This window comes from Berghia stephanieae, chromosome 1 (genome assembly GCF_034508935.2).
Source record: "Berghia stephanieae isolate SIO BIC M18660-M18661 chromosome 1, UCSD_Bste_1.3, whole genome shotgun sequence".
In the NCBI taxonomy this organism is placed as follows: domain Eukaryota; kingdom Metazoa; phylum Mollusca; class Gastropoda; order Nudibranchia; family Aeolidiidae; genus Berghia; species Berghia stephanieae.
In genome coordinates, this window is record NC_088360.1 from 38,788,370 (window position 1) to 38,813,400 (window position 25,031).

At 34.9% G+C, this 25,031-nt stretch overlaps 2 protein-coding genes across 3 annotated transcripts in view; both read left to right on the top strand.

The window, feature by feature from the left end:
* Window positions 1-27: 27 nt before the first annotated feature.
* LOC144974036 (uncharacterized) lies at window positions 28-17,204 on the top strand. 2 transcript variants are annotated; one of them, XM_078916934.1, is made up of 4 exons: window positions 272-460; window positions 5,398-5,462; window positions 6,535-8,799; window positions 13,351-17,204. In XM_078916934.1, the coding sequence occupies exons 3-4, from the start codon at window positions 6,555-6,557 to the stop codon at window positions 14,433-14,435; spliced, it is 3,330 nt and encodes a 1,109-aa protein (XP_078773060.1). In that variant the 5' UTR covers window positions 272-460; window positions 5,398-5,462; window positions 6,535-6,554; the 3' UTR covers window positions 14,436-17,204. The 2 variants fall into 2 exon arrangements, with proteins under 2 accessions (XP_078773055.1, XP_078773060.1); XM_078916929.1 differs by lacking the exon at window positions 5,398-5,462 and having other exon boundaries at window positions 28-460.
* A 2,376-nt stretch (window positions 17,205-19,580) lies between these two features.
* The window catches only part of LOC144974054 (uncharacterized), a 36,487-nt gene continuing 31,036 nt past the window's right edge, over window positions 19,581-25,031 (top strand). The window contains exon 1 of the mRNA XM_078916945.1: window positions 19,581-19,649. The gene's annotated coding sequence lies outside the window, so the exon portion shown is untranslated. The remainder of the gene's footprint in view (window positions 19,650-25,031) is intronic.

Genomic DNA, 25,031 nt, shown 5'->3' on the forward strand with positions numbered 1-25,031 from the left:
GTTCAAACATGATTGCCTTAAAAATGAATGGATTAAGTGTTCTCTTTAGTTGTAACCGCTTTGTTTGACAAGAGCTTCAAATGTTTTTGTTTTTTTTAATTAATTAATTTATTTTTTTACTATCAACGCGTTGCTCAATGTTTAACATTGTTCGCCGAAATAAATCCACTCCAATGATAAAAGAAATTTTAACAAAAAACCTTTCATTTTCTTGTACAAATATTATACACCATTATCTACCTTTAATTTTCTTATGCTGGAGATAACATTCGTCCCTCTTTGTTGACCAGTTGCTAAAGATGGCGGATGTAGGCCCCAAAAAGTGATTTTTACACGATAATTCACGCTGATTATATATCTTTAAAAGAATAGTTAAAGGACGAGGAAGGTTATTGTTAATGTGTTGCCCTTTTTACAATTTGGGGCGACAATAACTAAATTTTGGATTTGGTGTATACAGGTAAGAATGATGGTTCAATTACTACGCAGCTCATCCCAGAGTCAGAGTTTGAAGTATCAGTATTCAGTATAATTAGGTACTTTGGTAAAAAATTCAAATTGGATTGAGCTCAATGAAACCTATATCATTTTAAAGTGCTTTTCAACACGATTCTAATGATACCAAAATTGTGAAAATCGGATAAGCAGAAGAAAAGTTATGTTAGTTTAAAGGCTGAAAAATGGTCTTCTATTTGCCTTTGTTATTTACCGACGGACTTTGTGACCTGAAAAGTGTTGCATTTCCGGTAGTAACCACCATTTGGATTTCAAAACTGGTCTAAAATGGCCGCTAATATTTGAGTAAGGATTTTGCTGGAACGAATTTCATGGATTCGGTATACAACTTTGCCCTGAATTTAATTTTATATAAAAGTTAAGATGTTAAATAAACGAGCCAGCATGAAATTTTGATTTACCAAGTTCTAATCTTTTAATTATCCAAAGCTGAATTATACCCTATTTTATCCATAATCAAAAGTTATACTAAATTGTCATTGATTTTAAAATAAACTATACCAAACGATAGAGTAATTTCTCCTGAAGAAAATAAGACATCAAGCGTTAAAATCCACCCATAAACAAAAAATCTCTGGAACTTTTTCTGAGACCCATCACTCAAATGTCCAAAAAATCGGGTCACAGCCACTAGCCCATTTATCGGCTCCCTGCTGGAGGGCCAAATGGACGTTTACCAAAGTACCTAGTATAATATCAATTATCAATGAAATCAATGATATCACTGCCGCCAGTAAATATATATATATATATATATATATATATATATATATATATATATATATATATATATATATATATATATATATATATATACCGTTTTCATTTTGTTTAAGTTATATGTGCATCTAAATCACATATGAAGCCGTGTGATATGCCTCCTACAAATAAAAGTATGTTAAAAACACTTTTCTATGAATGCCACACGATTTAAACTTTCACTCACTTTAACTTTCTCATTTAAGTTTAAGTAACAACGATTTTTAAGATTCACATTGGTAAGTGTAAGCAGTAAGCCGAAGCCTACTTTTTTGTTTTTAGCATACCATCAGAGAGGTGCCAAATAGCCTGGTGGCTGTGACCTGATTATTAGGGCGTTTGACTATTGTTTGATGTCAATTTGATAGCCTAATGATGATTGTAGATAAAATAGGGTTACCAAAATTGGGCTTTAGATAATTAATTAAAAATCAGGAATGGGCAAATTTAAATTCTTGTTATATCGCTCATAATTTACCATATTAACTTTTGAATTAAATAAAATGTTAAACATTTTCTCTCCCATGCCCTAAATCCATCCCAGAAAAAAAAAACCTTACTCATAAGGCTGCAGCCATCCAAGTCCAGTTTTGAAATTGAAATGGTGGTCACTACTAGAAATGTAAGATAATCATGTCACACAATCCGCAAGACAAAGGCAATAGGATTTCATCTTTCAGTCTTTAGACTAACTTAAATTTCTTCTGGTTATCTGATTTTAAATTATTTTTTAAATCGTATCATTAGATTTGTGTTGGAAAGCCCTTTATATTGATGTAGTTCAAACTAATATTTAAATTCTTTAAAATAAAAAGTAGCCTTACTACAGCCAGTCTCAGTCAAATCGGTGTTTTTAGTTTTGGTAAAACTTGGGTTCGTATGACTTTTATCCAATAGAATAGTATTGTCAATCAATTACAATCAATTTTTTAACCTAGATTTCTCAAGCTCAGTGGGACAAATGGGAGAAATGAGACTTTGGAATTTGTTTTTACCATACATGTGTTTGATAAATCAGTGCTGGATTGTATCTAGAAACAGAGATACAGAGTTAAATACTCACATCTGCTAGATGCGTTGATAAGTGTCTGACTTGATAAGTGTCTGACTTTATGGCATTTTGTTTCTTAAAACTGTACAGTGCAACACGTGTTCGTCGAACGTGCATTCGACTAATTCACAGATTCAAGAAACAAGGACAGAATTCCCAAATTATGTCTTTCATTGTCTTAGTACATTTTTCACGGCTCCACAAACAGTTTCAAGGTTTCGTTGGACTAAACTAAGACTAAGGGCCAACTCATTGTCCACTAAGAGAGAGAGAGAGAGAAAGACAGAGCAGAGCAAGTTTTGTTGTGCCGTAGCCTTCGAGAACTTTTAGCCTGAAACTGACCAAAATTTATTTTTTTTAAACCAAGTTATAAAGTAAGACGACGATTGTGAAAATAAGTTGATTACTGTGAGTTGTATTCAATAGCTCAGCCAATGGAATCATTTATTTCCTTGAGCACCACTAACAAATTCTCACTTTTCATTTTTGTGATCACGTCTTGTAATGTGACAAATTTTGGGTCAGTCTCAGGCAAAGCCATTTTAAGTGCCCTCCCGCACTAGAACAGGAATGTCCTGGGACGAATTTGTCCTGTGTCGCTGAAGAAGACTTCTATTCAAAACAGGTACTGCAATAGGACAGGACAGTCACAGGACACACCTTGCGTATCGCTTGCGCAAATGCATTATCAATATGGATGAAATAGATTTGGCATATTTCTGTGCTTTACTACTTAGAAAAAAAGACAAATGGAAATAGAAAACAATATTGGGTGCATTCTTTTATGACCCAAAGATTGCTCAAGGGTCAATTCCATAGACTATGGTGATCTCCGATCTTATCCTAAAATGTTTTTCTTGGAATCACCTCACTTTACCCAGGAGCAAATGAATACCAGTTCGCTGATGAAAGTAATCTTTGATGGACTAGCGTCCATTCAAGAGGATAATAGAGGGTCAGCATGGCTCGGTCTTTGCTTCGTACCCGAAAGGTACCAGGTTTGATCACCTGCTGCTGCACTGTGTGGCCTTGAGCAAATCACCTCGCTCTAGCTCAATTTGCGGCACTGCACTGCGGCTGACTCCTGGGTTATTCCAGTCTTCCCTTGGAATAGACCCTCGAGAAAAATTTCCCCTCTGGGATGAATTAAATGAGTTTTATTTTTAAAAATTTTAAACTGTTATCGATCTGCTCAACGCTACAGAAACATAGATAAGTTCAGGGTCTAGAAGCTTAGGAGGCAGGATGGCCGAGTGGTTAGCGCATTTGTACTCTGGACTCAGGTGTTCGTTTCCCACTGGAGCCAATTTGTACTTTCCTAGAGCAAGAAATATACTCCAATCACTCACTCCATACAGGTGTAAAAGGGTACCTGTCAAGCTGGGATAGTAATCTGCGATAGACTGTTGTCCTGTGCTAAGGTTTTCAAACAAATACGTTAATTGTCCACTTCACGCTATTGAAGCCAGAATAACTCCTGCACCATTGGCTACAAGGCTCTAAAGGACTTAATTTGTCTTACAATGAGTCCCAGTATGGATTTACTTAAGGACAAAATATTTTCATTGAGAATTCCCGAAATAAATAACGATAAAGATAATTGATCCCACAAGTTACTGAATAGATGTGCGACCGGTTTTAGACACGTTACTGCTGTGTCACAAAGTGTGACACTTCTTAAATTATGTTTATAAACATACGTTATGGAATTGCCGAAAATGTTTATGTTGCTATGCATTCTGTACATTGTTTCATCACATAGAATTATTTTTTGAATTGTTCTTGCTTTTTTATATTCATAATTGAAATAAATAAATAACAATGTGAAATTGAATGTAAGCTTCAGTTTAATATACGAAAACAGATCAAATGGACGTTTCAGGTTTCCCATTTCTTAACAATACAGGATGAATGAAACACTACAGACGATTGAGATAATGTGGTAGTGGCGTTATTAAGATGCATAAGCAAAAAATTTATGGGCAGGAAATAGTATGCTACTTTGTGAGGAAGCACGAATTAAAATAGAGCAATAGAAATTTATAAAAGCTGCACAATTAATCATGTCAAAAGAGGGGAGGCAGGAAGAAACTGTGTAATGCAGTATAGAAAGTGAAATAAAATAAAGTGTAGACTATTGTTGGAAAATAGATACAATGGAATTGGAAATAAATACAAAGTATAAGGGATGCAGGTATTAGTAATCTCATCAGTGGCATTAGCAGCAGCAGAAGCAATAATAGAACTTTTAGTAGTAGTAGTAGTAGTAGTAGTAGTAGTAGTAGTAGTAATAGTATAGTAGTAGTAGTAGTAGTAGTAGTAGTGTAGTAGTAGTAGTAGTAGTAGTAGTAGTAGTAGTAGTAGTAGTAGTAGTAGTAGTAGTAGTAGTTAGTAGTAGTAGTAGTAGTAGTAGTAGTAGTATAGTATAGTAGTAGTATAGTATAGTAAGTAGAATAGTAGTAGTAGAAGTAGTAGTCATCGTCGTCGTCATCGTAGTAGTAGTAGTAGTAGTAGTAGTAGTAGTAGTAGTAGTAGTAATAGTAGTAGTATTAGTTGTCGTCGTCGTCGTCGTAGTAGGAGTAAAAGGAATAGCAGTAGTAGTAGTAGTAGTAATAGTACTAGTAGTAGTTGTCGTCGTCGTCGTCGTAGTAGGAGTAAAAGGAATAGCAGTAGTAGTAGTCATCGTCGTTGTAGTAGTAGTAGTAGTAGTAGTAGTAGTAGTAGTAGTAGTAGTAGTAGTAGTCGTAGTGGTAGGAGCAGTAGTAGTAGTAGTAGTAGTAGTAGTAGTAGTAGAAGTAGTAGTAGTGGAGGTAGTAAATAAATAGGAAAACAAAAATTGCTGAAGTAGAAAGATGAAAAGTTGAACATAGGGATGCAGAAAATAAAGGACTTTTTTGTCCTAATGCGGAAGGCGGCTATATTTTTCTACAATCACAAGCAATATGAACACGGGACTGGGGCAGTCCTGTCCCGTTGATTTTGTAGCATTTCACAACGGCTCGGGACATAATAGGACTGTTTTGTCCCATCCCATAGATGCAGTAGATTTCACTTTATTACATATGTTACAGATTTGGGACATGTGCGGTAGGGGTCAAAGTGCTTGCCTGACCCGAAACAATCAGATCCACAAAGTGTGAGTATTTATCCCAATACTGTTTGTTGACACACTGATGATGGAATTGCATTGCGACATCTGACAGTGCCATGCCCATTTTCCAATCGCCTGTGACAAGCACATTGACTTGGCCTATAGTTTTATGAAGGGTATGCGTGTGTAGACAAGCGCCTTTCCCCCGCCCCCCCCCCCCTCCCCCTCCATTCTTACTGCTTCCCCCGCATCCTACAATGTCATCCCGCATTCGTGTTGTTATAGCGTGGTGACGTGCGTTTTCTTTGTATAAGCTAGTAACTCAAGACGTGAGTGATATTCACCATTTTGCCAACAAAAAAGGCATGAATCTATGAGACCAGCATGAGATCATTTTATAGAAGGAATCTCAAGCTCTTTGCTTTTAGCTCTTTTGATGAGTAATTCTTACTAAATTGTATCAATCAGACTATAAATGATAAATAATAATAATAATAATAATGATAAAAATAATAATAAATAATAATAATAATAATAATAATAATAATAATAATAATAATATAATAATAACAATATAATAATAATAATAATAATAATAATAATAATAATAATAATAATAATAATAATAATAATAATAATGATAAAAATAATAATAATAATGAAGCAATTATAAAGCACACACTTCCACTCAAAGGTGCTCAGGGCGCTATAAAAAACCCCATTTAAGGTTACACAGTTCTGTGTGTTGCACGTTATATTTGGCTGGTGGATGTTATGAGTATTTTAACTATGCGCATAGCATCAATACTTATACAGTAGGCTACATTGCAGTTTGTGTCTCTTGTCTTACAGCCGTGTTCACGTATTCGTCGAAACACAGATTCAACTAACTTTTCCAGTTGTCCTGTGTAGTTCGTCAAATGCATGTTGCACTGTATTACTATGGTTTAATCCATGAGAGGTTTTGTTTTTCAAAGTTTATTGAATTAAAAAGTTGGAAGTATTTGATTTTAGAAAATTTCATACTTATAGTGAGCATACTATATACATGATAAAAATGTTATAATGTCCATTTCCTAATGTTAAACTACTTTTCTTTTTACTATTCTTGATACAGTTTTTCTATGAAATTCGACCATGGGCCAGACAGACAATTGCCTTTTCTCTTTGGAGCTTGTAGTGGAGAAGCTCTATATTCCCCACACTCCATGCAGATTCCCTGCTGTTGCCTTCAGACTTCTTGACTTCCCTACTATTGTGATCAATCATGTGGAAGATGATCTTGGTAAAGCCATAAGGCAGAAAATCTCTTTCGACCCATCATACCAGCTTCCTAAACAGTTTATAGAACTCAAAGACAAGCATGGAAATTTCATGATCAAAAAGGGAAAGTCTTGTCTTTTCACAATGCAACCGGACTGTCTCAAACAGCATCTTGTCACGACTCCTTTGTATGTCATGGTGATTGATCTTTTTCCTGAAACTCCCAAACTTGCTGGCAACAGCACTGTCCCCTTAGATTCTTTGATGGAGATGATTTGCTCTGATATTGCAAAGCTGGGACTGACAGTTCCATCTGTCCATGGGGACAAAGGACTTTTCAAGTTTTACAATTTGATGGGAAAAGAAATCGGATACTTTGTATTGGGTTTTAGACTTCTATGTTTGGGTCCAGGAATGATTCCTCACCTCCCAGAATCGATGTTACTTCGACGACGCTCTCAAGGCAAGCAAAAGAAAGATGAAAGGAGGGTTGATGAAATGATGAAACATACTGATGAGGATGCAAAGGATGATGATATTAGTGATGAATCATCAGTGGTGGAATTGAGAAATTCAGCCTGTATGACTGATCCTATTAAACATGATGTTTATTTACAGACCATCGAATTAGAGGATAAAGCAGTTCATGTAGAATTCTCAAACAAAGATGATGCCACAGATGCCATTCAATATATTCAAACAGCCAAAACAGCTCAGGCGACACAGTCCACACAAACAGGCAAAAAGAAAGTGAAGAGTCATAAGGATATTGCAAATACAAATTTAAAATGGATAGAACAGGAGGAGTTACGAGTAGAAGATGATGGGCCAATAATTAACAATATCATATGTCCTCCACCCCTGTTTTATAATAGTCAAGCTTCCCCTGCTATTGAAATCGACCGAAATGAACCAACTGATGACCAATCATGGCAGCTGTCTTCTGTTGGAGATTTAAGTGATATAGACAGCTTTAGTGGACACGGTTTAGAAAAAGAGAAACCTAAGAAACCACCAGATCATCATGTGATGGAAGAGCGTCAACCAAAAAGTCAAAGCAACATTTTATTACATCCTCCAAAAACTCATATACCTCAAGCTAGACAGAATGAAAGAATACAAGGTTTGAATGTTGCTCCACAAGCAGATGCTGTGTTTCCTCTGTTGACTGCTCTGATTAATGAATTGTCTTGCATTCAAAATCCAGAATTTTTACTCGGTGTGTCACAGAAAATTCAAGCTGCGCAGTCCAAGAAAATATCACAATTTGTTCCTCCACAGCAACCTACCAAAGAAGATGAAATTTCTCCATCTGCACTCTCTGCTGTTGCTGCTGCCTTGACAAAGAAACTTGATGCTTCAAAGGACAAAATAAATGAAAAAGAATTACCTAAAAGAAGTAATCGCCAAGAAAAGACTCTTAACCAATCTCGAATGTCTAGTGCAAGATCTGTTGAAAAAGCATCAGCTAATAAACCTAAACAAAAGAAATTAGTATATGGGATGACAAATACCCAAAGACTGAGACTACAGAAATCAAATCCATCTTGGTTGAGAAATGTTGAAAATGAAGCTGCAACAGCTGCTGCCACCAAACCTGCCAAACAATCTCGAAGAGTTGAGAAAGATGACCTGAACACAACAAACTTCTCAGATACGTTAACTGAGGTCAGACGACTTGCTGAAATTGAAATGAACAGCACAGCTGGTGGAGATACAATCCGACAAGTTGCAAATGAAGTTGAGGATAGAGAGTTTGCTTATCAAAAAGTTAATAATATGAAAACATATTCCAAAAACGAAGTCCAAAGGTCAAAACTGAACATACCCAGTCCTGTTAGGGTATCACGTAGAAGTCCCCCAAGAGCAACTAAGCACAGCCCTCCAACCTCCATGGTGAGGAAAGATTTCCAAACATCAAAATCACGTAGCCAGGGGTCTCTTCCAAGGTCTTCTCTTACAAAACCCAGATCTAGAATGCGACAGAGGCGTGCTCTGCAAAAGGAACTAATGAATTCATCAGATTCAGATGAGTTGATGGGCAGGAAAAGACCGGTTCCTTCTTTAAGACGTAGCCTTTCTCATTCCATGGATGATGATGACACGAAAAAGAATATTGGTAAGATTATTGTACTTTCCTTCAATGTTGTAATTCTTATTCCCTTCTCTATTTCTCTTCTTCTTCTTCTTCTTTTTCTTCTTCTTCTTCTTCTTCTTCTTCTTCTTCTTCTTCTTCTTCTTCTTCTTCTTCTTCTTCTTCTTCTTCTTCTTCTTCTTCTTCTTCTTCTCTCTTCTTCTTCTTCTTCTTCTTCTTCTTCTTCTTCTTCTTCTTCTTCTTCTTCTTCTTCTTCTTCTTCTTCTCTTCTTCTCTTTCTTCTTCTTTTCTTCTTCTTCTTCTTCTTCTTCTCTTCTCTTCTTCTTCTTCTTCTTCTTCTTCTTCTTCTTCTTCTCTTCTTCTTTCTTCTTCTTCTTCTTCTTCTTCTTCTTTCTTCTTCTTCTTTCTTCTTCTTCTTCTTCTTCTTCTTTCTTCTCTTCTTCTTCTTCTTCTTCTTCTTCTTCTTCTTCTTCTTCTTCTTCTTCTTCTTCTTCTTCTTCTTCTTCTTCTTCTTCTTCTTCTTCTTCTTCTCTTCTTCTTCTTCTTCTTCTCTTCTTCTTCTTCTTCTTCTTCTTTTCTTCTTCTTCTTCTTCTTCTCTTCTCTTCTTCTTCTTCTTCTTCTTCTTCTTCTTCTTCTTCTTCTTCTTCTTCTTCTTCTTCTCTTCTTCTCTTCTTCCTCTTCTTTTCTTCTCTTCTCCATCATCTTTCTTTCTCTCTAACTATCATCCATCCTCCTCCATATTCCTCATCATCATCATCATCATTCTCATCATCACTATCTCTCATCATCATCATCACTCCATCTCACATCATCACATCATCTCATCCATCATCATCATCATCATCATCATCATAATCACCATCTCTTGTACTACTGTTGGCATCACCATCAACATTATTGTCGTTTTCATCATAATTTTTCAGATCATATGAAATGTTGCAATTGTTTCATCGGTGAGGCAAGGATTATCATTTTTGGTTGTTGATTATTATTATTATTTTTTATTATTATTATTATTATTATATTATTATTATTATTATTATTATTATTATTATTATTATTATTATATTATATATCATTACTTATCATTATCATTATTATTATCAGGGCTGGCGGAGTCGGTTATTTTTAAACCGACTCCGACTCCGCCTCCGACTCCAGCCTTGAAACCGACTCCGACTCCCGACTCCGACTCCCGACTCCGACTCTGACTCCTCAAGCATAGTATTAATAGGTAATAATATGCAACCAACACTCGCAGCTACTTTTAGCTTTTCCCCAGTATATGTATTATAACAATACAAGCCGCTTCATATTTGAAACTAGGACAAAAAAAGGAACTGAAACTAGACAAAAAGGAAACTGAAACTAAGATAGGAATAAAATTGTCATTAAGACCAACAAAAAGAGGAAAAGTGAAATTAAGACAATATTGAAACTGAAACCATTTATACTAAAATAAAGTCACTTCTTATGGTCTTATGGTTATCCCACTTTCTAATAACCTAACTTTAACATTGAAGAGTCAGCATCCCCACCCCTCCCTCTAGTCAGGTACGGGGTGATTGGCATTGATGCCAACTTAAATGTACAGCATGAAGGTTGGGGAGGAAAGGGGTTTTTGGAAGCATAGTTCACCTTTAGCTAATACCAATGTAATTTTTTTCAAATTCTATAGGCCTGGATACTATCTATATCTAGTATCTAAAATATTACATATTGAATGATATAATAATGTGGTGTGTCTTTTTTACGAAACCCGACGAATCCCGACAAAGTTATGGGAAGTAGGTGGCAGTGGGGAGTGAACCTAGAACTCAGGGAAGTGTACACCATTGGGGAGTGAACCTGGGACTGGGTTTCGGCGGGTTTCGTAAAACAGAACTAGTGCTTTTTTACGAAACCCGCCGAAACCCGACAATATCCAGCAACGTTATGGGAAGTAGATAACTGTGGGGAGTGAACCCGAGACTCAGGGAGTGTACATCAGTCGGGAGTGAAACTGAGACTAAGGTTATCGGCGGGTTTCGGCGGGTTTCGTAAAAAAGAATTAGTGCTTTATTACGAAACCCGCCGAAACCCGCCGAAACCCGACAATATCCGGCAAAGTTATGGGAGTTTGGCAACAGTGGGGGGTGATCCTGGGAATCAAGGCGGTGTACACCAGTGGGGAGTGAACCTGGGACTGTGTAAAAAGGATATCAGTGGGAAATAAACCTGGGACTAAAGGGAGATGGATACCATAGAAAGTTGATAGTTGGATATGGGAGTTGAGTACCAGAGGAGAATGAACCTGACACTATAGGAGATGGGCGCCAGTGTGGAGTGAACCTGGGACTCAGGGAAGTGCACACTAATTTGGAGTTAACCTGGGACTGTGGGAGATGGATAACTGTGGGTATCCGAGCCGAACTATAGGAGTTGGGTACCAGAGGAGAATGAACCTGACACTATAGAAGGTGGGCGCCAGTGGGGAGTGAACCTGGGAGTCAGGGAATTGCACACCAGTGGGGAGTTAACCTGGGACTGTGTAAAAGGGATATCAGTGGGAAATAAACCTGGAACTAAAGGGAGATGGATACCATTGAAAGTTGAAGCCGGATATGGGAGTTGAGTACCAGAGAAGAATGAACCTGACACTATAGGAGATGGGCGCCGGTGTGGAGTGAACCTGGGACTCAGGGAAGTGCACACCAATTGGGAGTTAACCTCGGACTCTGGGAGATGGATAACTGTGGGTATCCGAGCCGAACTATAGGAGTTGGGTGCCAGAGGAGAATGAACCTGACACTATAGAAGGTGGGCGCCAGTGGGGAGTGAACCTGGGAATCAGGGAATTGCACACCAGTGGGGAGTTAACCTGTGAATATCTAAAAAAGGATATCAGTGGGAAATAAATCCGGCTTCAACTCCCAATGGTATCCATCTCCCTATAGTCCCAGATTTATTTCCTACTGATATCCTTTATACATATTCCCAGGTTAACTCCCCACTGGTGTGCAATTCCCTGAGTCCCAGGTTCACTCTCCACTGGCGCCCACCTCCTATTGTGTCAGGTTCATTCTCCTCTGGTACCATACTTTCATATTCGGCTTCAACTTTCAATGGTATCCATCTCCCGTTAGTCCCAGATTTATTTCCTACTGATATCCTTTTTACATAGTCCCAGGTTCACTCCCCACTGGCGCCCACCCCCTATAGTGTCAGGTTCATTCTCCTCTGGTACCAAGCTCTCATATCAGCTTCAACTTTCAATGGTATCCATCTCCTTTAGTCCCAGGTTTATTTCCCACTGATATCCTTTTTTACATATTCCCAGGTTAAATCCCCACTGGTGTGTGATTCCTTGAATCCCAGGTTCACTCCTCACTGGCGCCCACCTTCTATAGTGTCAGGTTCATTCTCCTCTGGTACCAAGCTCCTATAGTTCGGCTCGGATACCCACAGTTATCCATCTCCCACAGTCCCAGGTTAACTCCCCACTGGTGTGCAATTCCCTGACTCCCAGGATCACCCCCCACTGTTGCCAAACTCCCATAACTTTGCCGGATATTGTCGGGTTTCGTAATAAAGCACTAGTTCTTTTTTACGAAACCCGCTGAAACCCAGTCCCAGGTTCACTCCCCAATGGTGCACACTTCCCTGAGTTCTAGGTTCACTCCTCACTGCCACCTACTTCCCATAACTTTGTCAGGATTCGTCGAGTTTCGTCGGGTTTCGGCAGGTTTCGTAAAAAAGACACACCCATAAAAATGCAATGTCTGAAAGTGGTAAGGAGTCGGAGTCGGGACTTCTAAAACCGACTCCGACTCCACCCTCAAACAACGGACTCCTACCGACTCCGACTCCGACTCGCCAGCCCTGATTATTATTATTATTATTATTATTATTATTATTATTAATTATTATTATTATTATTTATTATTATTATTATTATTATTATTATTATTATTATTATATTATTATTATTATTATTATTATTATTATTATTATTATTATTATTATTATTATTATTATTATTATTATTATTATTTTATTGTTATTTTATTATTATTATTATTATTATTATTATTATTATTATTATTATTATTATTATTATTATTATTATTATTATCATTATCATATATTAGCATAACCAAGAAAAAGGTAAAGTTGAAGTGTTAGAAAATTTTTGTCATCCATTATATTCTCCACTGTATTGACAAGACGATAGCTTTATCTTTTGATAATATGAAAAGGAAATATTTGGGAGCAGTCACTAGAAAAAAAGATAATCTTAGCAAAGTATGGATGACACTGTGCCAGACAAAGCACAAAGAAAACTAAAGAAAAGATCATCCCAAAAAATCAGCCTTTCTCAACGGGGGATGGTTTTTGCCTCATTTGTTTTCTTCTGCTTTGTCTGACACTGAACCATTTGCGCTTTTTCAGATTTTCCTTATGCCTTATCATAGAGGGAGTTCCAATAGCTAAGTGGTAGAGCTTCTACGGCATGTTTATTGAATTTTATATTTTATCATGATCAATTATTTATTAATTATACATTATCAAGTACATTCACTGTTCTTTTCCAGACATGGAAGAAGGAATGAGTGCCCGAAGTGACCTGCCAAGCTCCAGAAGTCGATCAATTGAAGTTCGTCTTCCATCTGCAGACCCTGGTGTTGATGATAATGCTACCATAAGTGATGATGATTATGATAGGGAGAGGGAGATTGAGGATGATGCTAATTATGATGAAGACAATAAAAGCCAAGAAGATGATGAGATTCCTTTGCCTGATGAAAGCATGAGTGAAAAGCCAAAGGTCCAAGTCCTCAATTTCCCTCGGTATGTCTCTAGAGACATGTCACTGCCAGATTCCATAGAGGGAGTCACAAATGCTTCATTCAATGTTTCTGGCATAGCTGATGAAAATTCCCCCCTCGAATCAACGCGCCAGTCCAGAAACATGACAGAGGAACAAAACGACTCTCGTGTTCTTCATTCTACTGACTATGACACCCGACAATTTCATTCTACAGATGAACCTGAGCTTCAAGGTCTTGTCAGTGAAGAGGAAGAAGATTATGAAGATCAGAATGCTTCAGATCCAGTTGAATCTGGCCGTCAGTCAGTCGCATCTGTACGGACATCTCAGAAATTCCCTGTAATAAATCCACAAATGTCAGAAAGTTCTCCGGTTCCATCTGTTCGTAGATCCACTACTAAACTTGACACAGGTGGACAAAGTTATCTGCCTTCCATGTCCTTGTCCAAAGGGTATACATCTCCAGTTTCATCACGGCCATCCACACCAAAGGGAGTTAATTCTGCCAAGAAAAAGAAAGATTTTGAACCATTGATTCCTAATAGAGAGGGCAAAAGAGTGCGAGGCAGTATCACTCCAAGATCAGCATCTTCAAGTCCTCGTCGACCTACACCAAGATCTCGACGTGCTGCATTAGATTTCAAAAATCCATCTATCCATACGGACTCTCTTAGTTCTTATGTGCCTTCTGATCCTGAGAACGTTCTAGTGTCGCTTTCCAGCAATTCTGGGAATTATTCTGATGATTTTATGCCTCTAGGGAGTGGAGAAAGTGGAGATAATGCCTCGTCAGTGGAACAATTGTCAAAAATCATCCCTGCGTCCAAATTAGCTTATACAATAAATTAGTTAGATTTATTATCATCAACCTTTAATTATCAATAGAATAATAATATTCAATTAATATCCTATAATACTTCAATATTTTAATTGAATTTTATTTGGCATGTAATAGATTTTGAAGGTATAAATTATCGTTTTTATATTAGTTACTTTTAGATTTTAGACTGTTACGGTTATTATTTTTTGATGTGCACACTTTTGAAACAGAGATTTGGAAATCGTATATATATTACTTGATACGATATTAATGAAATTTACAGTCACATAACATTTGATTCTTAACTTTGTTTAAACAAACACACATTTTAAAAGAGACTAATAGTTGATGTTTTATTACAATAGTATCAACAATGTTTTTAATATGAAAGTAGTTCAATGTAAATATGTTAAGTCATTACCCAGTTAAGGTCATATCTGTCATAATTTTGATTTTATTAGCTTTTTATTTTTATCCCATTTTCTGACGGGTAAAGGGTTGAGATGGGGTGCTCTCTATTTATTCCTGCACTTAAACTATCTTACTCATATTTTATCTAAATGAACTTTTGTCTCACCACCCAAAATACACTGGTTAAAATAATAGTGTTCTGTTTTGATACGTTTTTTTGAACAGTCTCATTGTTTTAATCTTTCTCAACCATGCCAGCAAAAAAAAAAAAATGTAACAATTATATATGCCTGAGCATCAAAAAGCCTTCTATTCACAGTGTATTGAGTCCATGCTAATTCACATCGAATGTGATTGAAACAGTAACTATAAAATTCATACTTTTTAAAATTTAGTTTGATGCAAAGAGTACAAAACTTTAAAAATAAAAATGTTTGAATAAAATAGACTTGGAAAATTAATGGAATTTGTGTGACAGTTAAGTAGCCACTTCCTATTTGCCCTTTTCAGAAACGGATAGTTCACTGGATAATGGGCTCAACTTATAAGCCAAAAAGACACAAAATAAAACAGTACCTATATTGATTTCCTGTTCAGATTATTTTTCAGGGCTATCACTATCAGTCCACACAACATTAATGGGATAGCTGGGTCTATTAGATCAGACAGAAGGATAATTGTGTCCAAATGATGACAAACAATTTTTACTGGAATCTAGAAAAACTGGGCTCATTGCTCTTTTTTCTCCTCAAAGCTTTCCTCAGAAATGAAATCCACAACCACAATATTCTTTTCTGATGAGACTATTCAAAACAGACACTGGAACTAAAATTTAAATGTTAAAACTATAACTGTTATGTGTTTTGTTTTTTTTTTAGATAGGAGATTAAATGCAATGTACTTTTACCAATGATTTTTATTCTATCCTTATCTGGCCTAATAGCTTACCACTTCCCAATTTTTTTTTTTTTAAAAGACCCTTACCTGCAATGCAGCCACTTTGTAGGTCTTAGGCAAAGTGAGATAAATATTTATATGTAATACAAGTGTATTTATGAGTTTAAGATCCAAAAAAGAGTGAATGATGCTGTTCCAAACTTAGCAGAAATAAAAATACAAAAAAATGAATAAATAAAATAAAAAGTAGCCCTCCTCGACCAAGTTGTTTGGTATGAGAGACACTTGCATTTTTCTCTCTGCTTTGTCTTACATGATATCATTCACACCTTTTCTAATTTTTATCCTGCCCCAATTCCTGTCCCCTATTTTTTTTCTACTTATTATGCACTCCAGCATGGTTTCGGGACATGCACAAACACTTGAGGAAACTGTACATTGCTATGACGTTTGATAGGTAGGTGGGGGGGGGGGGGGTCAGTGTGTGTCTCAGCGGTATGGCATTGCTTTGTACCTGAAAGATACCTAGATTGAATATCCACCTAGTTACATGACTGTCAAAAAGCCATTTCTCCCTATCTCAATTTGCTGCGCTGTGATGCGGCTGATACCTGGGTTATTCCAGTCTTCCCTTTGAATAAAACCTAAGACAAATTTACACATGAGGATTAATAAAGGGAACTTTATTTCTATTTACTTTATTGGTATGTTACAAGGAGTATGCTTGTGTGTGTGTGTGGGGGGGGGGGGGGGGGGGGTTGCTGTAGCACAACATTCATTTACCGCTGTAGCGAACCACTTGCACATCATGGCATGTAGCATTGAAATTGCAACTAATGGCGAAGTGATAAAAATAAGCAGAGATGTGTCCTTTATGTGAAACGGTGATGGAGTGTGTACGTGGTTGTGTGTGTCTGCATGTGCATTATATACTGCACACATGCAGTGTTGATAGGTACATACATAATTAACTGCCAATATCACAGTAAGTCATCAGTGATCGAAATCAAGGGGTGCAGTTAAAAAAACAAACAATTTTAATGAATTAATTTTTTTTTATGTTGGCGTTTGTGAAATTAATCTAGGAAACCGTGTTCGAGGTAAAAATTTGTTCAAGGAAGGAATGGAATGAAAAACAAAGAATAATAAGGAAAAAATTTGGGTCATTCGAATGAGTTCGGTGAAACTGTATTCGAGAAAACTGTGTTTGAGGAAACCGTGCTGGAGTGTATGAATTTAAAAAACAGTATTCTAATAAAGCTTTTGTCGTTTTAACTGTTATGAAGGTCTAACTTTAATTAATATAAATATTATTTTTAAGTCAACACAGAAAGTGGAGAGAAATATTATCCTTGATTATACAATATACTGCTTTAGTCATTTATGTACATGGCGGTTCCATATACATTTATTTTGAATGCACTTTCCAAAGGGTCAGAAAAAAAATATATAACTATCCACTGATGTAATAAATTTTATTTTACCTCTGACGGCAGTGTTTGATTTTACTTTAGTTCAATTTGACTAGAATAATCTAATGTTGCTACCAAGAGAGCAGTGGCAGTAACTTGACAGTGGTGTTTTATTGAAACCCCAGTCGCATTATACTATTACTGTCACTATTTTACTGGTGAAAATTATAAATCCTAGTTGAAATAGGATAAATATAATGGACTCTTTACCAGTCCACGGCCTTGCTATCTCTTATACTACATCCACCTGTAATTTGTCCTCTCCATGCAGATTTTTGTTCTTGTTCTGGTATTAAGACCATTTGCTTTCACGTAGGACCTGTTTAAAGCCTTTTGTTTGAGGGAATCAGGTGAATTATTTTTTTTTATTGGCGGGATATTCTGACATCCCATGGTGAGTAGAGAGATGACTTTTGCTGTGTCTTCCATCCCCCTGTATTATCTATTTATTCCCTTTCCCCGTTGCTTTCTGTCTTTGATCCTGACAGAAGGAAACAATCAAAGGTATAGTTCCTTTATTTTTAAATTTTTTTTTTGAGAGATGATATTTTGTTTCTTCTTCATCATCTGTCTGCTATGTACTATTATAGTTTTAGTTTTGAATATATATATACAGTATATATATATATATATATATATATATATATATATATATATATATATATATATATATATATATATATATATATATATATATATATGCTACACGGGCAAAGGCATTAAATCTCCGTCACACATACACACACAAAAAAAAAAAAAAAATATATATATATATATATATATATAAATATATTTTTTTTTTTTTTTATATTTTATTTTTATTTTTTTTTTATTTTTTTTTTTTTTATTTATTTTTTTTTTAATTTTTTTTTTTTTTTTTGAGCAGCTATGTGGTCTTGTGGTATGACACTCACCTTTGGGTCGGCAGATCTAGGGGCGAGTTCTGCGCTGACCGAGGAATGGTTGGGTTGTCTGGTAAAGCTTTTTACTCAGATACTCTTACTGCACTCAGGTGTAAAATAAATAGCTGGGCATTAACAAACTTGTCTCTGTGGAAATAAAAAAAGTAATATCACTTAACAGACATCAAGTCTTGTCCTACGTGTTAAATACTGCTGTTAGCTAGAGACCCCTTGGAAAATGCTTTGAGCATGTTAAATAGATATTGCTCTATTTAAATGCTGATGTTATGTAAAGCATTGGGGATTCTGATAGCTCACTTGGTAGGGCACTCACTTCACACCCAAAAGGGACCGAGATCAATGTTGGGTGCAGTCGATATTTTTTTTCTAACCCCCCTGTCCACCCAGCGGTGATTGGGTAGCTGGGTCTGTTAGATCTAGTGAAAAGTACTTTGCGATTGACTTGCGTCCTGTCCTAAGGATAGCAAGCAATTATTATTGTGCATTTCACTCTATAGGAACCGGGGTAAACTCTGCTCTATGGGCCTAATGGCTATGAAGGACTACTTTGTGTAAGCATTTAAAAATATACATTTAATGTGTGTATGTGTGACGGAGATTTAATGCCTTTGCCTGTGTAGCATCGTGAACTTACTAACTCAGTTCACGTCGCTGTGTATGATTTAGTTTTAGACGGTTTTAGGCAAGCTACAAATATATTTTTCTTGGATCTACCTCTTTTTTTTACCTCTTGTGAATCGTTTTACCCACTTTTTATAAATGAGATCTTAATTGCTTGATTTAACTGTTTTGACTATTCTATTATCTTCCTTTTACTGGCGCTGAAATTTGTTATTATTATTATTATTATTATTATTATTATTATTATTATTATTACTATTATTATTATTATTATTATTATTATTATTATTATTATTATTATTATTATAATAATTAATAATAAATAATAATAATATAATAATAATAATAATAATAATAATAATAATAATAATAATAATAATAATAATATAATAATATAATAATAATAATAATAATAATATAATAATAATAATAATAATATATAATAATAATAATAATAATAATAATAATAATAATAATAATAATAATAATAATAATATAATAATAATAATAATAATAATAACAATGTGTGATGATGATGATGATGATGATGATGATGATGATGATGATGATGATGATGATGATGATGATGATGATGATGATGATGAGAATGATGAGGATGATGATGATGATGATAATGATAATGATGATGGTGATGATGTTGATGATGATGATGATGATGATATGATGATGATGATGATGGTGATGATGGTGATGATGATGATGATGATGATGATGATGATGATGATGATGATGATGATAATCATAATAATGCGATATTTGACTGCAACGATTCATTCTATATTTTTTTTAACCGCTTAAACTGTTAGCTTGACGAAATCCACAAATCCTCGCTTTGAGAGCCAAAAACAAAAGAACATCTCTAGTCTCTAGGCCTAGGTCTATCTATATCGATCGAAAGGTTGTAAAGTTTTTAAAATATGGTTTTGTCAAATTTTTCCTTTAGATCTACATTGCTGGTAGCGTTTCAACATTAACAAGACTCGCCAGCATCACAGTCATAGCTATGATATTGCCATTTCATGCACTGGCCGACCACTGGGCACTGACACTGACACTCTTCTGTTCTTTTTGTTTCATTATTTTGTTGGTTTTAGATTAGAAGTCTCGAGGTGAGGCCACTGTTTGACTACGAGGGAGAAACTGAGATGATTGTTCATCTTTTTTTTAACGCTGTGATTATTTGCAACAGAGGGATCGGCCAATGATTGAGATTATGATTATCATTATCAATGCAATACATTTGCCTTTAATTTTAATTGGGAGTTTAATAGAAATTCTAAATGTACCTCAACTCACACACTTGAAACCAATGTCATATTGAAGAGCTGGCAACACAGATTACAAAACAGTTTAAATTTTGTTTCTATCTTGATTAGAAATGTAGTTACGGCAGTTCAAAGTCTGAAATTTCAGACCGATTTTTAGCCCAAAATTACCATTGCAAAGTTGTGACCGAAATCGCGTGATGTTAATAAAAAATGGTTAAAACAGTCAATATGGAGTTCTTATCATATATTGTATACCAAAATGTTCGTCTTATCGAAGACAATGCATTTACATTAATAAAGAGGACGATAAACATTTCAAATTAACACATTACATAATATGACGCAAATGTTACATAATCTGAATGTCCCTGGAAATTGATTTTAGACTAACGATTATAAACAAGGAATACAGAGAGATTAGAAAGCAGTTTTCATATTTGCCATAATAATCAACCAATTGATTGTGGGCAATCAAAGGAAGAAGAAGGAGAAGAAGAAGAAGTAATCAAAAACTTGGCTAGACGTAAGAAACAATTTGCTATATCACTTATGGATTTATCCCCAATATCTCACTGAAACAATTGCAAATAATTCCCCTCTTTGAATTAATACATAGAGAATAAAAAAGGGTTTGAGAGTATTTAAATTAAAAGATATAAACATGTTGTGTAATGACATAATGAGTTTATTTTTACCTATGGCAATTTAATTGCATATAAATAAAATGGTAGATTGAAAAAGTTCAAATAAATTGAAACAGATTCCCTATTATAAGTAGAAGGAAGTTCTGGCTTTTAATACTTTAAAAAATTCTGCTGAACCACTTTGGGTTTATTGCTATTACACCATTTGAACTGACAATTAATATAATTTTATCCCCCCCCCCTTCTCTCTCAACGTATGGGGGTGTCAAAATGTATAACTAAAAGAACTTCTTACCATAATAATTATTAAGGCTAAGGCCTTTAGAATATGGATACAAATGATAAACATATGGGAAAGAAACTTGATGACTTGATGGCAAAGTAAAATAAAATTCAATTAAAGCAATTGGTATTTATAAAACATCGATATTATTAATATCGGATTTCACAAAGAGAAGAAATATACGAACTTTTAAAACAAAAACTATAAAATGCCCATAAATAAAGTTGGAAAGTATGTATTCAAAATAAAAACATAGTAAATAATAGTACTGAGAATATTATGGACTAAAATTAAAATAATATATAACTAAATTTAAAATATCGATATGAATATCGATATCGTCCGTCAGCCATGATTAGAAGATAATGTAAACATGGCATTTCGGCGCAGAGTTAAAAGGTGTCTGCGCATAGATATAGAGCCCTGAAATTTGGCATGAATAAAGTTTAGATGTTATTCTAAAAACAAGCGTTTAAATTTTAAAAACACACGCGGTAAATAAAAAAATAAATGAATTTGAAAATTGCCAAATTTTAACTTCATATAACTTCTGGAATTATTAATGGATTTTTCCATAAGTGGCACCATTTAAAAGGAAATTGAAAGACGAAAATAATGATACCAAAATATCTGCGGTATTCCTCTTTATAACGAAGTTATGCATCTTTAATTGAACCCCCCAAAACGCGAACGGCAATTTCCAGTCACAACTTTCCTATGGGCGAGTTGGGTCAAAATTTGACTGCCACTTCTGCTGCTCACTAAACTGCCTACCTTTAACTCGAAGGCACTTTAAATTAGGGAGTTTAATTAATTAACAGAAATTCTAAATTAAAAATGTAACTCATACACTTGAAACCAATGTCATATGAAAGAGCTGGCAACACTGATTACAAAACAGTTTGAATTTTGTTACTATCTTGATTAGAAATGTAGTTACGCCAATTCAAAGAAAGTCTGAAATTTCAGACTGATTTTTACTCCAAAATTACCATTGGAAAGTTGTGACCGAAATCGCGTGCTGTTAATAAAAAAATGGTTAAAACAGTCAATATGGAGTTCTTTTTATACATTGTATACCAAAATGTTCATCTTATCGAGGACAATACATTTACACGAATAAAGAGGAAGATAAACATTTCAAAATAACACATTATTACATAAGGTAGCGTCAATTGCCAAGGACCTTGACAGTTGTCAAATCGTCAATTGCCAAGGACCGTGTCCTTTCATCAACTACGCATATGTACTTTTACTTTTAACTGCCACGGAGTACCTTTAGTGTCATGAAATGATGTATTGCCACAGAGTGATGTTATTAATATTAATTAATACTCTCTTTTACTCTTCTTTCTCTCTCCCTGTCATTTTCTCTTTCTCTCTCTCTCTCTCTCATATTTCCTCTTTTTGTCACGGACCTTTGCCAGTTGATTCAACTATTTACTATTAACTGCCACGGATTGATCTTGTTGCACAAATCTTTTACGTTAATTGTTCCTTATTAAGACGATGTGCTGTATATTTCCTTTAAAATAAAGGAAATCGTACTTTTCTTTTTTAATCTAGGACTTGGCAGGGATTTACTACTTCGTCATTCTGTTGTTGTTGTTTTTTTTGCTGAATTCGAAATCAAAAGTAATTTTTGTTTTGATATTATTTTAACTTGTCTTGGAATTCATGAAAAGACATAAAAATGAAAAACAAATGCCAACAAGTGTTGACTCGATCCTTTCCACAACGATTGACAAGGAATGAGTGAATGGAAGAAAGTAGAAAGTGACGTGATTCGAGATTTGTATGCGCACAAATGGAGGCTCGACTGAAATCACCACAAGCAGCTTAAGAGTTCCAATTTGACTCCTTGGCAGTTGATGAACCGTCAACTACCAAGGACTCACTCCTTGGCAATTGACACTTCCATTACATAATATGACGCAAATATTACATAATTAAAAACTCGGCTAGACGTAAGAAACAATTTGCTATATCACTTTTGGATTTATCCCCAGTATCTCACTGAAACAATTGCAAATAATTCCCCTCTTTGATTTAATACATAGAGAATAAAAAAAAGTTTTGAGAGTATTTAAATGAAAAGATATAAACATGTTGCTTAATGACATAATGAGTTTATTTTTACCTCTGACAATTTAATTAAAATGGTAGATTGGAAAAGTTCAAAGAAATTGAAACAGATTCCCTATTTTAATTAGAAGGAAAGTTCTGGCTTTTAATACTTTTAAAAATTCTGCTGAACCACTTTGGGTTTATTGCTATTACATCATTTGAACTGACAATTAATATAATTTTATTCACCCCCCCCCCCCATCCCCCCCCCCCCCCCCTCCCCTTCTCTCTCAATGTGTGGTGGTGTCAAAATTTATAACTAATAGAACTTCTTACCATAATAATTCTTAAGGCTAAGGCCTTAAGAATATAGATGCAAATGATAACAAACATATCTAAACATATGGGAAAGAAACTTGATGACTTGATGGCAGAATAAAATAAAATTAAAGTAATTGGTATTTTAAAAATATCGCTATTATTGATATCGGATTTCACAAAGAGAAGAAATATACGAACTTTTAAAACAAAAACTATAAAATGCCCATTAAAAAAGTTGGATAGTATGTATTCAAAATAAAAACATTGTAAATAATAGTACTGAAAATATTATGGACTAAATTTAAAATATTACATAACTAAATTTAAAATATCGATATGAATATCGATATTGTCAGGTAGCCTTGATGAGAAGATAATGTAAACATGGCATTTCGGCGCAGAGTTAAAAAGTGTCTGCGCATAGATATAGAGCCCTAAAATTTGGCATGAATAAAGTTTAGAAGTTATTCTAAAAAACAACCATTTTTATTTTAAAAACACACGCTGTAAATAAAAGAATAAATGCATTTGAAAATTGCCAAATTTTAACTTCATATAACTTCTGGAATTTTTAATGGATTATTCATTAATTGACACCATTTAAAAGGATATTGAAAGCCGAAAATAATGATACCAAAATATCTGCGATATTCCTCTTTATAATGAAGTTATGCATCTTTAATTGAACCCCCCAAAATGCGAACGGCAATTTCCAGTCACAACTTTCCTAAGGGCGAGTTGGTCCACAATTTGACTGCCACTGCTGTTGCTCACTAAGCTGTCTACTTAAATGATGGAATAAATAAATCTGTGTCACAGTACAGTTCTCCCATTCACTTGCTTGACCGCTAGTTATCGTTTGTGAGCTGTGGGCCAAAATCCTGGCTTGGTCAAGTTGATATATCTCTGGCTCAGGTGTTTATTTACAGAATTTGATCAATCAAACACCAAAATAAAGAGCATTGAACACTGTTGTATCATTTGGCACAATCCCCGTTTTCATCTTTAAATTAATTTAGAATATATTGTAATGGAAAGATAGCTAAATTTTAGCGGGTATGAAAATTATGCCGCATTTTGTTTTTCATGAAAAGGGAATCCCCTTTCATTTTTTTCAGTCAGCTGGAGCCCAGTTTCAGGCTGATTGCTATAATAATTTTTGGGGTGTTTTTAAGGTATAAAAAATTGAATAGCTCTGCTTCTATCTTAGAGACAAAATTCAAACGGTTTTATTAATGGGATGATGAAGGATATACACTGCATCATAGTAAACCAGTTTTTAAACTGTCAGTTGAAAACCTAATTTTCATTTATGTCCAGACAGGTCTACCAATAACGGTCTGTGATTATTCACAGATGTATTTTTAACATCCATACATTTTCAAGAATACGAAAACTTTCATACTGCACATAGAAATATGATAAATATAAATATTTTTAAAAATACCCAAACAACAAGTCAGTGAGGGGTGGCAGCCTATAAAACGTTGCAAATAGTAAGCAATATTCATCCAAGCTCTTCTCCCTCCCCCGCTCTTTTAAAAAAAATTAACAATCCATGCTCAGAAACAAGTAATTATTCAAAGAAAACAAAAAAAAAAAAAAAAGGTGCCTTTCCAGATGAAGAATTTGAAACAGAGGGTAGCGGGGAATCAAGTATTTTCCATGAATAATTGACTTTCCTTTGTATATGATAA